Source organism: Toxotes jaculatrix, chromosome 17, assembly GCF_017976425.1.
Source record: "Toxotes jaculatrix isolate fToxJac2 chromosome 17, fToxJac2.pri, whole genome shotgun sequence".
Lineage (NCBI taxonomy): Eukaryota > Metazoa > Chordata > Actinopteri > Toxotidae > Toxotes > Toxotes jaculatrix.
Window position 1 is genome coordinate 13882986 of NC_054410.1, and position 17671 is coordinate 13900656.

At 42.9% G+C, this 17671-nt stretch overlaps 1 protein-coding gene across 1 annotated transcript in view; it reads left to right on the forward strand.

The window, feature by feature from the left end:
- LOC121197346 (latent-transforming growth factor beta-binding protein 2-like) overlaps positions 1-17671 on the forward strand; it is a 79659-nt gene that overhangs the window by 20213 nt on the left and 41775 nt on the right. Inside the window, exons 4-8 of the mRNA XM_041060912.1 lie at positions 9950-10215; positions 11220-11402; positions 14319-14525; positions 15748-16031; positions 17239-17341. Coding sequence (XP_040916846.1) covers positions 9950-10215; positions 11220-11402; positions 14319-14525; positions 15748-16031; positions 17239-17341 — 1043 coding nt within the window. The remainder of the gene's footprint in view (positions 1-9949; positions 10216-11219; positions 11403-14318; positions 14526-15747; positions 16032-17238; positions 17342-17671) is intronic.

The following is a 17671-nucleotide window of genomic DNA, read 5'->3' on the forward strand; positions in this document are numbered from 1 at the left end:
ATACGATGATAGAAATTAACCGCGATTGATTCAGCATATGTTGTTAGAATGTGTGTCTACAATAAATGTAGTGTAGATTTTCAAATGTGAGCAAGCTAAACACGCAACAATATTGAACGAGCCAGGCCAGGAAGAGTTGGTGTTTTTTTTTTTTTCTACAAACAGAGCCAAACGAGTCCCATGAGTGTTTGGCTTCCTGCTAGGCCAGAGGGAACAAAGGACCATAGAGAACTCAGCACTCAGCGTGGGACAGATATGTCTTTCTCTCTCTTCATCCCAACTCGCCCGAAGCCCCATCAGAAACACACTCTCCGTGCCTCAGTGCCAGCAGGCTCGCCATCTGTAGCCAAATCCATCTCATCAAGCGGGCCTGTGCAGATGCAGCTGTCGGAGGGACAAATAGTGTACAGCAGTTATAAGAAGAGGGGCGCTTATCCCAGAATGCAGTCCAGCCTCCAGCTCCGGAGCTGAGGCAGATGGAGACAGCATCAATCAGGCTCATCTCCCAGATATGGGGCAAGGTGTTGAAAGCATGAATTAGCGGTAGGGCGGTGCATTCAGATGTCAGGATGTAGGGTTCTTGTGGGGGCCGAGTGGTGGAGCAGACCACCTAAAGGGGCTACCATACACATCCAACATGCTCAAGTTCTCATTTCTTCTTTTATATCCAGACATCAAAACTCAGATTTGTGTTGGTCTTCCTGTCTGCATTTTTTCCCCCATGTTCTTTCTGAACCTCTGTTAAAGTTTTTATTGCTTTTCAAACCAATGTTACAGGTCTGTTCAAAAATTCTCTCAATCACCTCTCTTATTGGAAACCCTCTTTGGCTTATTGTCAAAGCTGTCTGACATATGACACTGACCAGTGTAGGCATGGTCTCAGTCAGCACTTTGTAACGGCTCTTCCTGCTGACCTGTCTTGTGGCATTTTACTAAGTGAATGATCAGAGCAACTACAATAAACTGGAGAGTATTGAATGGCCTCTCAGCTCCCCACGTCTCCAGGCTTTTTGATTCTGGCCCCTGAACCACACCAACCACACTGCTTTGCTTCTATCCAGAATCAGGCTCTTTCTGGATTTGTTATAGCTCGCAAACCCCACTTTATAAATGCTGAGGTCAAAACAGACAGGTTGCCACTGCTACTGTGCCCCTGAAGATAAAAAGGGAACCGGTTATTTAACAGTTTTTGGCCTGTGATTGTGTAGACTGCAGTAGTCATATGTTTTGATCATGTAGTGTCTGAAAACCTCAATGAGGTCAAATTCACAGAAAATCTATTTTCATGCTGGCAGCTGGGGGAAGCAATACCTATAAAATTAAGTGGAACTTCATCTCTTCATTTATCTGTGTAGCACTGTGGCTGATCCAAATAACAGTCTTTGCTAAATAAATTTCTCAAGAACATTTTCTGCTTTCCATTGTGCACTAGACCCAGTTGTTGCACTAATACAAGCCTCATCCCTTGGGGGAGAAAAAAAAGGCTTTCTGAATCAATCCAACTCCACTGTAATTCATTTCACCCAGGCTCTGGCTGCTACTAGCGGGATTCCTGGAAGGCCGTCCAGACAGAGAGAACATGATTTAATCCAGCCTCCGTGGCTGGTGCGATAAGCCCCCAGACACACCCAGATTTTCACAAGGGGAAATATTCTGCCAGGACCCACAATTATCCAACTCATAATGACTAGAGATTTTATCAAAGAAAGACTGAACCTTAATTGCTCACTGATGTTTGGCCTTATGCAGCCACATATGAAAAACTTGTTTGAGGAGAAAGGAGCTTATCGTTAAAGCGCTGCACATGTTTCTGTGACTAGGTGTTTTCCTGTTATTCCTTGTTTCTAGTATGGGACACATATTGGACTACTGGCACTACTGGCAATGTTAAATTAAATTTCCAAGGAGCATTCAGACAAAATTTCATCATTACCTCCGCAAAGGAGATTATGATTTTGCCCATGTTTGTTTGTTGGTTTGTTTGTTTGTTGGTTTGTTTGTTTGTTTGTTTGTTGGTTTGTTTGTTTATTTGTCAGCAGGATTGCATAAAATTACTGAACTGATTTGCACCAAATTTGGTGGAGGGATGGGGCTTGGGCCAGGGAAGAACCCATTAAATATTGGTGCAGATCCAGTTAAAGGGGCGGGCATTTTTTTTTTCCACTTTCCTTAACAATGCGAGGCATTTTCGTCAATATTTGACCTTGGAGGATGTACGCCGCACTGAGTGCCAGTCTAGTTTTGTTTTTTCTTGCCCTGTATTCTGAGTATTGTGGCATTATTCATTCATTATTCATTTTTCTGTTGTTTTAAGATATGTAGCTGGAGCAAGCAGCTGTTAAACCCTAACCCTAAACAGGGGAAACAGGAGTATACCAGCTCTAAAAGTGACGATTGCACACATTATATCTTGTTTGTTTAATCTGTAACAAAAAAAATGTCAATTGGCTCTTTTACGAGGCCTCATGGGCTTAATTTTTGACTCTTGCAAAATAACCTGCAAAGACTCTAAGTTACCAGTCCTGACATAGAAATAGTCCAGTACATAACTCTCTGTAAAATTACAACATCTTTGGGTTTGACACTTTAGGTTTGACACTTTGGGTTTTGTGCTGATAAAACAAATTTAGTGAGCTTTAGAGGTGCTGGTATGTGGATTCTGTTACCTTTGGATGGAGCCAGGCTAGCTGTTTTCCCCTGTTCCCAGCCTTTATGTTAAGCTAAACTAACTGGCTGCCGGCTGTAGCTTTATATTTACTGTACAGAAATGTGAGCGGTATCAATTTTATCATCTAACTCTGAGCAAGAAAATGGATAAACTATTTCTATAAACATTGTTTAGTATCAAGAGTTTTTCAATAGGTTTTAACTCTGTAATACAAAGTTGACATGCAAGCTTCATGATTATCCTGCAAAACAAGCTGTGAGAAAAGCCAAGACTCTGAAGGTTAAAACATTTATTACCCGAGATTAAACATCCACAAAAAGCTATAATTTAGGGTAAGACTTTAATGTGACAGAGGCTCATGTTGAGTTATTTTTGAATTTCCAAAAAAACACAAACTTTACCGCTATGCCATTGCATGACTTTGTTGCTATGAGGAACACACAACAACAGTATAATGAAAATGGGCTCGGATATTATATGTATTGGTGCATGCTAAGGATCAAACCTCAGGATTTTATTGAAAGAAACACACAAGGACCTCTGTGGTGAATGATGAATGGATGAGGGCGTTCTGCATAAAGCCTGAGGAATGAGATGTGTGACCACACTGGGGTTTGACCACTGGTGGTATAGATGGTTTGGTGCACTGACTGGGTGGGTAAGAAAGGATTAATTCTTGCTCAGCCCTCAGAGACTTCTTTCACCTCCTAAAATACACCAAGGTTGTTAAGACAGACCAAATTCTGAATTAAGCTTTTCCCTTCTTTGCCTGTGAGTCCAGAGAGCTAGATCAAACATGGGAAAACAAGTCCATCTCCTCAAATAAAAAACAAAAAACAAAATAGATCTAAAAATTCAGATTTGTAATTAATTTCTAATCAAATGCCAGATATAAAAGCTGACTTTTTGCTAAATTAAATTCTGAAACTAACAGGTCATACTTGGAACAGGGATCCTAGACAACCAATGATAGCATCTTTCTAATCCGTAATGTTTTCCTTTTCTTAGCTACATTGCTGTTAATATTTTGGACGTCACAGAGATTCATAACACTATTGGGCTTTGAATAGCAAAACATGAACAAGAGTCAAGTGTGTATGTCTTTGCTAATGTTCTTGAATAACACCTCCTGGGACTAGTTTCAACAGTCTGTGCTCTCCTTCCTTGTCTGCAAGCTTTAGTCTGTGAAATGTGGAGCACCATCTGTTGTAGAGCCTTTTGCTGAAAAACATCTCTCTTGACATTCTCAAATTTAAAATCTAGAGCAGAAAGATACATGATCTCTGTCCGGTTCAAGGTGTTTCCCAGTTTAACAGTGTCTCCTCTGAGCATTATAGTGTTTTTGCAAACTCATTGGCCTGCATGGTTTATTTGTTTCATCACAAACCATCTGAATCCAAATCTCGTAACTGTTGCTTTGCCACTTCGTAGGGACCACTTAAAAGCTTTGGAATAGGGCCAGTGTGCTTTGTTGGATCCAAAAAACTGTTTGTACCCCTCACACATTGCTCAGTAAAGTTCTCAGTGCTCCTTCTCTGACTGCAAAAGTGCATGTCCCAAATACACTCATAAATCTTCTCCTCCTTTGTTGCCAACAGTGTTTGCAGTGGTTGAGCAGTACAAAGTTTTCATTGTTTCAGCTGCTGTTTGCACAATTTTTTAGATTTCTTCTGTTCCCTCTGGTTAGACTGATGATCGTGTGTATCTGAGGACAAGCTTTGAAATGAACAATAGTCTTTAACACTTTCTCTGAACGAAATGAATGTGTGCAAACTTCGATTTACATTCTGTCTTTGATGACCGTCATTTAGTCTCCCATTTACCAAGTAGCTTTCAAATTGCCCTAATTATGTGCAGTTCTTATGTAATACGGGTTTTTGGCCGACACTCCATGTTGGAAAGAGGTAAATGGAACCATTAAACATTTTGTTTAAATAAAAAGAAAAATGACTTGATTTTCCTTAGTGGAATAGTGAGACTCTTGTGTTGACTGGTCATAAGCCTGCTGATGGTTCCAGAGGTTTGCTGCTTGTCACTCTGGAGGTCATGTCCAGTCCAACATAAAGAGAAGTGTGACGAGTTAAAGTGACAAAGCTGGGAGCTATCGAGTTGTGCGGTGTGACCCAGACTGGGATGCCAGACACTTCTGCCTGCTGTCAGACTGTCTTGTTTAGACAGTCTGCTGAAAGCCAAATGGCTCCATCCAACAACCAGACGAGCTCTTCATATCAGACTATTTTCTGCATTAGCTGCCATAAGCCAACAATCCAAGCCATAAGATGTGGGTTCAGAGTGTGGTATTCTCAAACAAATCAAAATGAAAAATGAGCTTTGCCAAGGTAGACTTGTGCTGAGCTTCAAGTGCTGAGAGGGCCTGTGAAAAACCATGTCACAATCCTGACCCTGTTTCTTTTTTAATTTGATCTTTTTTTAAATGAGTTTTCCAGAAAGAGAAATGCGAGAACAAAAAACTGAGAACAAACCCAAAAATGGAAACAAAAAAAAAAAAAAAAAAGTCAGGGAACCAAACGGACATTGATATAAGAAAGGCAGTTATTTGGTTACAGTAATGTGGTGGGCAATAGTACATGGCAGCAATTACAGATACTGTACCAAACCATCAGATTCTTTTCAGGGTTAGGTTGTCCCCTCCAGACACATACCAGCTAAAGCTGTCCCATTGTTCTTTAGCCATATCATTTTTCACGTTCCGTCTTCTCAGCATCTTTTTACATGCCGCAGTTTCCATCATTTGTTCCCTCCACATTTTCAGTGTAGGAGTTTGAGGCTCTTCCCAACATTAAAGAATAAATTGGTTACAAGTTATCAAGCTAGTTGTTAATAGTGCAAATGAATTCAACTGCTGCACCACAGTTTTGTCCCTAAGGAGACATACCTTTGGTGATCTGGGCAGTTCATATTCCAACCATTCAACATATATTTCTTTTAGACCCATTTTATTTGATAATAAGGAGTATTTTATATTGAATAGATTTGCCTCTCTGATGTATTCCCCATTGTTGGAAAGGTCCTCTAACATGTTTCCTCATAAACATGGTGGGGGATCCCAGTTGTTTTTCTTATATCATACTAAAGCTTTTTCTTGTAGTGTATCTTACACATACTTTAATGCTTTATAAAATATTGTTGGTAGCTATTTTTCTTGACAGGACTGATCATTTAATACAGCATCTAGTTTGTGCATATTTCCAGAGATGTCCCACCAGCCTGAATTATTCCCTCATACTGAAATATTTTGTCCTCTTCAAATAAGAAATGTAGTATTCTGATATCTTTTTTAACCACTGTACCACCAAAGGTATGTTTGTTTAATCCTGACCCTCTTTCCAACTTGGCATCCTAAGCCCAGAAAAATGAGGTTCTCTGTCTGAAACACATTAACTGACAAATATGCTTTATTTCATAGTGGTTTATAGAGACAGAAGATAAAGGAAGCACCTCAGAGACTGAACTGAATGAATCAGCTGTGGCCCATACGTTACTGTGCAGCACTTCACATAAACACTGCTCTGGCCTCGTCATGCCGAGTGGGCTACGGAGATGGTTTAAGATGTAAACAGTTCCCCAGGATCTGGGTCACTGCATGTATGTGTGTGTGTGTGAGCATGTGTGCGAATGTTTGGGGTGAACAGGATCTTCAGATAAATCCAGAATTTCCCCATCTATCTAAGAGGTTCCTGTTTCCCAGTGGGCAACTTACAGAAACAACACAGTCACCACTGGGGTGATGGGAAGTGGTGTTTTCCAAGCACCCACTATGGTGCTTTCCTGGCACTTAAAAAAAGGCACCTTACCGAATTTCTTCATGTAACACCCCCTCCCCCAATGCACTTTCATCAAAACTTCAAAGTGCACCTAGCGTTTTGCTTGGCAGTGCAATTCACCGGGTTCTACTAACAACATGGTTTATGTACAGCATCAGCAGAAGCTGAGAGATCAGAGGGTTTGTAGCCTTTTTGACTATCCTCCAGTTCTTGGTTTTGGCTTGTTTTTTCACAGAGCTTGACTTTGTGCTGTTTGTGCGCCAAAACTGCCTCCTCTCCAACTCATCTGGGTCAAGAGGCACGGCTGGCACTGCCATTTATGCTGCCTGTCACGCCTTCATGAGAACTAATATTCACATGTTGTAATGCTGAGATGAGTTCAAAGATACGTAGCAGCCGAGTGCCAAGTAATTCTTTTGCAACGCGTTGGAAGTTTCATGCACAGCGTAGATTCTTGGCCATCACTTCGATTTGTAATTTTCTCAGATGTGATGAGGTGTAGTTCTAATTGCTTTCCATACATGTGAGATGAATAATGATGAGTGAAAGTGGACAGCGCCAATGGCTTTATCAAATATAAGCTGACGCTTTGATCAAGTATTTGGATATGCGTGGACAAGTATTTATCCACGCATATGAATTGTTTGTCTTTGAATACAATTATTGAGCACATGTTCTGAACATGAAATAATACATGTCATGTACCAGCTGAGCCTCACGCTGTGAATCTCCCTAATGTAATCAAAGTGACTAAATAATAAAATATGATTTGGCCTCGTGAGTTCAACATCATGTGCACTCATAATGCTTTTTCTTTGGCCATTCTTAATGTGTTTAGCTAAATGATTTGTTCGGCATTTGCAGAAATATGCCAATTGACTTTATTTCCGAAAGTTGGATTGGAGGATTGATTCCAATGTCATATCTCTGAGTTAGGTAAGTTTTGGAGCAAAAGCCAAGCATTGACTAGGTTAGCTTAGCATAAATACAGGAAATGGAGGGAACCAGCTCACCTGGCTTGCTCCAAAGTTCAAAAATATGCTTCCTGATTTCCCAGAGACTTGTTGTGGTTACTACAAGCAGTGCTATAGCCTGAGGTGCAGCACAGAAGTGCTGGGTGGATTAGTTGTTTGTCAGCAAACACTTACAACAGGTAAATCCCCCCTAAGGCCAAACACTTTAATTTTTATATTTCTGTTTGTATATAGATTAGCGGTGAGGCATGTTAATTAGTGAGCTTTAGAGGTGCTGGAGGGTGTAATTTAGAAATTTGCTCCGTGGAGCTGAGGAAAGCTGCACAGAAGAGTTTGATGATCATAACTACAGTAATACTCAGGAGTGCTCGACAAAGATACAAGCTTTCAGTTAGCAGTGGACAGCATCAGGAATATGGAGTCATATGAAAAACAAATATTATATATTCAATATATTTTTGGAGTCATTTTTATTTGCCTCGTGTCTGTACCATATGCTCATTCAGCAGCTCTCTTATCTGCCCCATCAGTGATTTAATTAAAACTGTATGGCCATAATTTGATACCCAAAACATTTTTTCCATCTGTCTGTTCAAACCATGCTCCGTGTAATCTTGGCAGAGGTCTTCAAATTTGCTTTCAAGTCACCCAGAATGAGGCGGGGGAATGGTTCCTTCTTGGATCGCGGGGGCCTTGAAGTTCCTAATGATGACATCAAACGTGCAGAGTGAGCCGTGCTCGCCCTTGCCGCCCCCTGATCTGCAGGCAGAGAGGGCAGTGCTGAGCTCATGCTAGGAGGAAGTCTATTGCTATTGAAAGTGAGAGAGACAGAATACGCAACATCTGGCTTAGCCTAGGAAGCAAGACAGGATGCTTGCAGGCCAGGTGTCACTGTCAGCAATGGAAAAACGCAGTCATAGTTTGGAGTGGCCAGTGTAGCTGGGTTAGCCACCTCCTGTCTATCCTTACCACCTTGACACAAGCACCTCTTGTTTCCCTGTGACACATCCTAGCCCCGGGAACCACCCTACAGATTCAGGATCTGGGTCAGCAGCTGTCAGCTATAGGTGCTGCCTGTGGTCTTTTGAAAAGATGACGTGAGAGACCGTTATCAAACGTTTGTCTCTCTTTTCCTCTTCTCATTTAGTGTCCTGTTCCCCTTGGCAGCAGGAATGTGGTCTGTACTCTGTGAATAAAGAGATGACATGCATAGGCTTGTGCTACATGTAGCACATCTGGGACAGGGCGTGTGTGTATGTTTTTGTGTATGCAAGTGTGTCTACACATATGTACTTTAGAGAAGCATGCACATGTGTGTTTATTTCCTTGATTATTGTTGTGTGTCTGTCGGTCGGCAGAGCTGATTCAATGGATAAATACGTAGTGTGTGGCTAAAAACCACATGCAATAAATGTTAATGCATGGTTTATATCCTCATTTTGGGTTTGATTACAGCCTCAATTACATTACAGGGCCACAGGTGTGCTCTGTGGAACTGTTCCTCTGATCTACCCGACATGGTTCATCTTTGTCTTGCTCTGCTGACTGTCTGTCAGGGCAGATCAGTGGGATCCAGATGTTTTTTGCAGGGCCGAATCACAGCACTCCTAGAATCCCTGCTTTCCTAGACCCCTAGAGCCAAGGTAGGCCCGTCTGCCTGTCTGTCTGAGAGGCATGCGCCTCCCCCAGGTCGCTCACATGAGCTCAGCTTCCAGGTCGCACAACACAGGCTCAGTAATTGACCCAAAGCAAATGCGCACCGGTAAAAAACGTGCCCCTCGCAGCTCTGGCTGAGCTCTGTTCTTCGACCCCAGTTTTAATACTTCCTCCAGCCCGGCGCAACCCTCAGGATGTTGCTCCCTGGTTGGCCACAGTCAGACAGAACAGGGAGTTCATAATCTAGTCAAGCAGACACAATTGGTGATGGAGAGGTTTTGTAGTCCTGATGGAAAGATCTAATGTGCTTAATCACACACTTTTCTCTGAGGCAAACAGACCAGCTACACACAGACGCACACACACACACACACACACACACAAACTGGGACCTGTGAGTGTTATTCCCTTTGGTTGCCTGACTTTATTTTTTGTTAATCAGTGATGAAAAATCTTCTCTTGCGAAATGTCTTTAATGTCAAACAGAGTCTTTCATTAATTAGTGTGGGTCATGGCTCTGACTTACAGCAGATGTTAGTTGAGAAACCCTGTGTGCTTAAAGAATGATATGGTATTATTAATTTCATTAAGACAAAATTATTTCCAAATCGTTGTGTCTTATCTATAAAATCAATTAAGCGAAGCTATGACCTAAGACAGCATGTTTGTCTCTCAGGGATATTATTTTCTGTTGCACACACTGCCCACACTTAAATGGATTTCACGGTGATGCACATACGTTGCTGATGGGAGTATCTTTTTTAGCATATATATATATATATATATATATATATATATATAAATGTATAGCATTAGCTTTTGTCTGAGGTCATATATTTATGATCTTGAGATGATGTGATTGACAGGACCCAAGTGAGACGGGGACCCCCTGACTCCTCCCCTCAGCAGACTGGGACCTCCCGCACTGTGAAACGTTATCCGTCATCCTCTGGGCCTATCACCTCCAACGCCCTACCTGGTGGCAATGGCTACGCTAATGGCCAGAACAGTGAACACAGGACCTGGCATGGACACAGAAACGGACAAAGCAATGTGCACTCCTTTAACACTCACAGGCCTGCCAGCGACAGCCAGCTACATGGACAATTCAACAATGCACTATTGCCAGCAGGTAAGGACAAAAAACTTATCATAAAGATAAAGACATATCTATTGCAGATGGTGAAATGAATACCATAAAACTTTTAACAGCTTTCACTTCATGTGCATACTTGACATTTCCACTTTCCCTAGCCAAGTCAAAACAAACACAGCCACATTCTGGCTCAATTCACAGAGGCTAAGATACATGCATGCACATCCTCTGGTGTCATCGCTAAATGGAACATTAGCCTCAAGGAAAAAAAAAAAATTGGCCGCATCCCAGGCTGCCATTCCCCTCTCCCACTGTCCACCCACCCCACCCCCTCTGCGGTCTGCATCATACCAAATAAACTTTTAATATCAAAACTGCATGCAGCGTGTGACCATGTGTGTGTGTGCCGCTGGTCGACAAACTCAAAATTGCCGGAGAAGACTGAACAGTGTGTTTGTTCTTGTGTGTTTGCACAGTTTCATGCTTTGATATCTTTGGGAATCTGCACTGTCACCTCTCTGACATGACAGGCACTGAACACCGGTGCCTTTACCCACAACAAAAAGAAATGTGATCTTGTCTTTCCTAATTTTTTATTCTCCTTTCACTACTTCATCTGATCCAATATCCAGCATACACAGCTGTCTGCTGTTCAAGCTTCTCTTGTTTTTGAGCCCTGTACCAGGGCAACGGTTGTTGAACAGCTTCCCACCATTACACAATATCTTGCACTCACGCTCTCTTTGTCTCCTTCACACATACACACATCTAAAACACCTTCTCCCAAAGATAAAGGGCTTGGAGGCTAGCCCAATACCTAATAGTATTCTCTCCCTCATTTGCTGGCCTGTGGCACATCGCTCTTTCAGCTGCAGCGTGCCACTGGCCAACCGTCAGCACACACCCTCACACACTTATAAACCTCCCTTTGCCCAGACGGGGAGTGTGTCACAGTGAGGCTGAAGGAGAAAGGATGCAGCTCGTCTCCAGCCCGTCTCTGCTGCTCCTCCTTCTCAACCAGGTGTGCATGTGTTTTCCAGGGGCCAACCTCACCTCCAACCTGGACCGCATTAAGATCGTCTTCACTCCTATGCTGTGCCGGAGGGTGTGCAGCGGTGGGCATTGCTACAACAGCTGTGAGAAGGGAGACATCACCACCGTCTACAGTGAGAACTCACAGCAGCAGCAGCAGCAACAACCAAAGAACCAGGGCTTCAGACTTTGTGAGTGTCGACTCCAGGCCCTATGATTGCCATTAACGCTGATCTTTCTCAGATGCTTCTTTGTGCTCCCTAATTTCTCTTTTCCTCCCTCTTGCTGTCTCTCTTGCTTACTTTCTGATTCTCACACATTTTCCCTGTGTGTCCATCCTAGTCTCCCATTACTTTTTTATGGGGTGAGCTTGACAAAATGGGTTCCCAGTGGCATGCTGTCTGTTCTGAATACCAAGCTCAGAGAGGAGGCAGAGTGGAGATTAAAGCTGAGAGCTACGCTAAAAACTCTCCCTGTCAAAAAGAAAGAGAGACAGGGAGAGCAGGAGAGACGGGGCAGAGCAGATTAAAAAGCGGGCTCTGTAAAAGGGGACTAATCTCCCCTCGCACACACACACGTGGTGGTCCCACGCTCCCAACACTTAGCCCCATCTCTTTGCGGTTTACACCTCGCTGCTGGCCCCGCCATTAACCATTTAACGTGCTCCCTGGGAGAGAAGGAACCAAATGAAAGAGGAGAGGGAGAGGCAGAAAGAGAGAAAGAGTAGCAGCATGAACAGGGTTTTATAGGGATTACATTAAACCTACCATTTACCCGGGGAGGGGGGGGGGGGGGGCATTGCTCCAAATTCACACAGGAGTGTCCATGGGAAGGGAGGGGGCAGTCAATGCCAAGGGCAGGGTCATACCCCTGCATGTTTCTTAGTTTTCTCATCAGTTGTAAGTGTCTAGCTACAGCTCAGACTAATTACTACTTGTGGATTAGAGGTGAAGGGTGCACATACCACACACATACACATACAAGTCCTCTTGAGGCACAACTCACATAAATACGTACTCTAACATGCAACCCATCCCTTACCTAAGTGCACGAGGCTCTATGGGGAGGACCTATCTGACTTATGAATATATAAACAGGTTGATGTTGCAGATTTATGTGCCTATTAATGGGGTTTTGGAACGTGGTGTAGATATTCCAAACACTTCAGCATCCTGGCAGAGGCCTTCCACAAGATTACATTCCTGGCACCTCCACTTCTTCCTGAGCAGAGGTTTGTTTTTATGCCCCATTTTTATTCTCCAGAAATCTCCCTTCATTATGTAAAGGCATGTGTTTAAGAGTGTGTTAAAAAGAGATTGCTTTCCATTTAGACTTGCATCCTGTTATTGCTTGGGTGTGCGTGTTCGTCAAGGAATGTCAAGTGGACAGCAAACAGTTATCTCATGCTGTTGTTATGTTCCTTACAAGGTGCAGTAAAATCTGACTGGATAATTATAACAAACTCCCTTGATACGCGCCCTGTGTACAGCACTTACTTTAAAGCCTGATATTATATTGGGTAGAAGTCTGTTTATTGAGTGAGAAGTGTGTGTGTGCGTCTGGCTGGTTGTTAAATAGACAGACAGGCAGACAGGGAGTGAGGTGTGTAACGTCGACAGTAGGTCTAAGAATAGTTCCTAGCCCCATGCCGGGGTGGGACTGGCCTAACACAGACCAGTGCAGACCTGCATCCCACATTGAGAGGATTTAATAGCCTCCTTGAGCTGATAATTTAGCCAACATGTTTAATCACAAGAGACCTTCCTGCATGTCTGGACGCCAATGCAGGACTCAGCTTAGTCTCTCTGTCTGCCTTTCCACATCTTTATTCCCTCTTTCTCTCCATCCCTGTCTCTTTTCTGTTTTCAATCTGTTCTGTTAACATTCTCCTCTCCTGATCTCTTTCATTCTCTATCAGTTACTCTTCTATTCTAATTCCATCCCTCCCTCTCTTCCTCTTCCAATCTCACTGTTGTTGATGTTATGTGACAGGGAGTTCATTCCCTACATGCCATCGACACTGTCCAGCGTCTGTCTGTTCCCGGTTTGCACCCTGTTAATATGTTACTGTCTGTCTCAATGAAACAGAGAGGACGCAGCTCGCAGCATATTTCCATCACTCCTCTTTCATCTCATAGCATGTGTGCCATTCGTATCTCCAAATGTCTTGTAAAACAGTCCTCATATTTGTGGCGTGTGGTATTGCTGAGCCGGAAAAGTGCAGTGCTTCACGTTTTCATTCTTTGTGCAACCAGAATGGTTCTTTTCTTATTCGTCACGGTTGGATAGATTTTTTTTTTTTTTTCATTTGATAGTCTTTGATGTTTTGAGTTAGGAGAGTTCAGGTCAGAGTGAATCTGTAGATGGGAGCAGGCTCAGGTATGTAGGGTGCTGAGCTGGCACTCATTCCTGATGCCAAAAGATAAGGCCAATGAAAACGCTGTGAAAGCAGTACTGTCAAACACCATCTGGCCAGTGCCGACCTTTCCTCTTTTTCTCTCCATGGTAAATTGCAAACTATAAATCAAAGTGTAGACGGAGCACGTTTTGAGATTAAATTTACTTACATGGTTTAGAGCCAGTTGTCCTCCTTTGAAATTTTGTACACTCATTTCTTTTCTTACTGCTCGCCAAGCAAGTGTTCCTTGCAGATATCCCTGTACTTGTTATTTTCTCCGAATTATTACAGGATGAATCATCACTCATCACCCTACACAGGAGTATGTAATTACTGATGTGAGGCACAACATGCCGAGGAAGGAGATGTAGCATGAGGGGCAGTGCCTCAGGACAAAGCTGAAACTTTATAAATGTCATGAGGAATGAGGTGTCTGGTAGTGCCAAAGTAAGAGAACAGCATGACCATTGCTAACCGGTTGCAAACGAACCTCGTCCACATGATGCCTCAGCACATGCCCTTCCTATTAAGCGTACTTATTCTGTTTCTTATTACTGGATCCTTGTGTATGAGGATGCATAAATCTGTAAAATTAAATGTGGCGTGTTGTGTTCTCTAATGAATCTTTCACTTGTAATAACCTCTTTTCTACATCTTTTTCTCTTTACCTCTGTCATCCCTCTCTTTCTCCCTTCTTCCTCCCGTTCAGTCTTCTGTCAGATCCCCTGTCTCAATGGAGGCCGATGCATCGGCAGGGACTTGTGCTGGTGTCCGTCAAACTCAACGGGGAAATTTTGCCACCTGCCAGCCCCGGCTCCTTCCAGACCCACCCTTCACAGCCACAAGGATGCCAGCCACCAGGGACCAAAATCTCCCTCCCACTCCATGTACACCCTGCCACTGTCCAATCAGCAAGGTAATCATTCAGCACTGTGACTGACCAAGCTTACCAACTGACTGTTATCAAGCTTCTGTCATGTCTACGTAACATGCTCAGCACTTGTCTCCATATCATCCTGACAGCACTATCAGGATGGCTTGCTATTGGTCAGGTCAGTTGAATGCAACACAAAAAGATTTACTCCCCGGTTTTGCCACAATATTTCATTGTTTTAAGTGTTGCTGCAACAAGACCTTCATTTTTAGCCAGCTGCTGCACTTTTTGCACAAACCTGTTTACCTTGTAGCGCTCTGCCTTTGCAGCACAGCAGTGGGGGTCGGACTCTATTTTGAGCAGAGCAAGTAATGGATGACTCAGTGGAAGTCCTCATATTGTTCACACAATGCTTTTATCAAACAGAAGTGAATATTAGAAACAGAGACAAGGCAACATCATGAAGCCATAAGAAGGAATATAAAAGAGAAAGATTTGCTTACTTTCCATCTCTCCTGGTACCTTCTTTTTTTTAATTTCCTCTTCGTGTCACATCTCACACACTCTGACAGTAAATAGAAGCAGAAGCTCTGTCTTAGATAAATTAAATTCCATTCAGAAAACGTCCATCCTCCATTTTGAACAAAATGACATGAATAATCATAATTTAATGACATGAGTCAGATGTCTGCATTGTCACACGAAGAAATGAGCCTTCCTGTCTGCATGCTTTATATGTGCACGGAGGCAGTTTCATGTCCAGGACTTTTGATAAGGTCTATTTCTTCTCCTTGGACTCTCCCTGACGTCTGTCTGTGAGACTATGATTCATTAGAGTGGGTCAGGATTCTGGGAAAAAACCCTGGCACTCCCTGAAGATAGATGCTTCCCCTCTGTCAGTAGGACAAAAGAGCCCATTCTCCTCATTGCAACATCTTCTCGGCTCCTCAGCAAATCTGTTTTTGGTCTTTATGATGATTTGATTTGAACCAGAGAATCCAAAACTTTTTTTGTGTTGTTGTTGTTTTGTAGTATTTTAATAGTGTCTTCACTGCTGGGAATTCCCCATGTAGATCTCATAACTTGGTGATGAAGCAAGCAAAGTGTGTGTGTGAATAGGTCTGTTAGCTGATAGCTCGCAAACTGCAGTATGTATATACAGGTTTTATGCCTTGGCTGAGGACACTTCCATTTACATTATTCAAAATTTGAAACTATAAACTATCCGCTATATTGTATAAACTGTGTCTCTCTCCTTGTCCAGTGTCTCTCCACCCATCCTTGGTGAATGTCCATATACAGCACCCTCCAGAGGCAGAGGTTCAGATCCACCAAGTAGCTCGAGTCCAGCCTGGACAGAGACCGGCCACCACAGAGGGTGCTCACTCTGTCCAGCAGCGCTCCCAGCCTGGGAATGGACATGAACCCACCAGTGAGCATAGCAGCAGGAACTCATACACCAATGGGAATGGCAATGGCCACCCCAGACCACACAACCGTCAGAACGGACATGTGGGAAGATGCTTTCAGGAAACAGTCGATGGACAGGTATTGTGTTAAGTTGTTAAAGCACACTCTGTACACTGTCATCACGAGCTGATCCAAGCCACCTGGTGTGTTCTGATCCAAGATAGTCACTGAAACCAGTGGGAGACAGTGATGTTTTTACCCCTGGTGTCATTATGTTCACATCCTCCCACCTTCCTTGTCTCAAACAAGAAGTGAGCCTGTGGAAATGATTTATGAAATGTTCAGGATTTATGAGCTTTGACCACATTGGTCATCTCATGTTACGCCACTTCTCCAACAAAGGCATGTTATAAGTTAGGATGCATTCAGAGGACAAAGGTTAAGCTTGAAATCCAGCCCATGTGGGCCTTCTCTTTGTTGCTCAAATAGGGAGACTTTTCATGGCACGTACTGCAGATTTACTGTACAAGATACTGTATGGATGTCACAACAGACTATGAGGTACTGGAAGGGAAAAAGAAGTTAGGGGAGGACTTAAATGGCAGTGCGTGCGCTTGGCTAATCCAAAGCTTAATACACTTAATACAGCATCTGTTTGCCTGGCTGTGATAAGGCATTATGTTTGACTCTTAGCCTTTAGGTTTGCAGTTGCAACAACACAATGATCTGCAGTAGAGTTGTTTTTGCCAACATTATTACTTGAACAAGTTTGTTTGTCCTGAACTGCAGCTCCTATTTTCCCCACTCTGGTTTCATAGAGAGATTGAAATTAAACCCTGCAGTCACAGTGATATTTCAGAACCCCAACAGAACTGCCCTAGGATAGAAGTGTACAAAAGCTTTAGCTTGCAGATTTCCCTCTTCTCATGCCAGTATGCCAGTTGGATGTTCTGCTGAAGAATGTCCTCTCTGTTGTCTCTTTAGTTTCAGAAATTTCTATTGGCCAAAAATCCAATAAGTACGTCTGATAGGAATCTCTCTTCACAATTAGCCAAAAGACTTAATGAGGCATGCCAGGAGGTTCATAGTTGTTCCTGAGGCTCAGTGTTTATGTCTTCCTCCAAGTAACCAGTCTCAGATGTGTCTAGCTCACTCTGTCCTCACAGATAGGTATACACAAACATTCTGACACAAACACACTCGCGGGCTCGGCCCCTGCCTACGCGCACACATTTGCACACAAACAAGCAAGCATGCACAAACATGTAACACTCATACTCAAAACCTGTCTTTTAGATTAGATTTCTTAGACTCTTAGATTTAACACAGATGTGTGTTGTTGTAGTGTGGCAAGCCTCTGCCAGGCCTAACCAAACAGGATGATTGCTGTGGAAGCGTAGGCGCCTCCTGGGGTCTAAACAAGTGCCAAAAGTGTCCAACCAAACCAGGTAAGCCTTAACGACTAAAGCCAACAAATCTGAACACTTTTTTGTCCTGCTCTGTTCCACTACATACTCTAATCTATTTCTAATCTATTTCTAATCTGGTCTAATGCTGTTGGTATTATTTTCTGTTGTGCTATTGGTATGTTGATCTCTTGGTTCTTGTACTGTTATTCACATTTGTTCAAAACAGCCAGACACAGCTGGGCTCTACTTTCATAGTGCTGTATATGAAGTTATTTAGTCAGTGATGCGTGTTATATTCTTTAGCTACACATGTTTGTGCTTGGTGAATTTTTACAGTATTTATCACAGACCTAAACAATACTAATGACT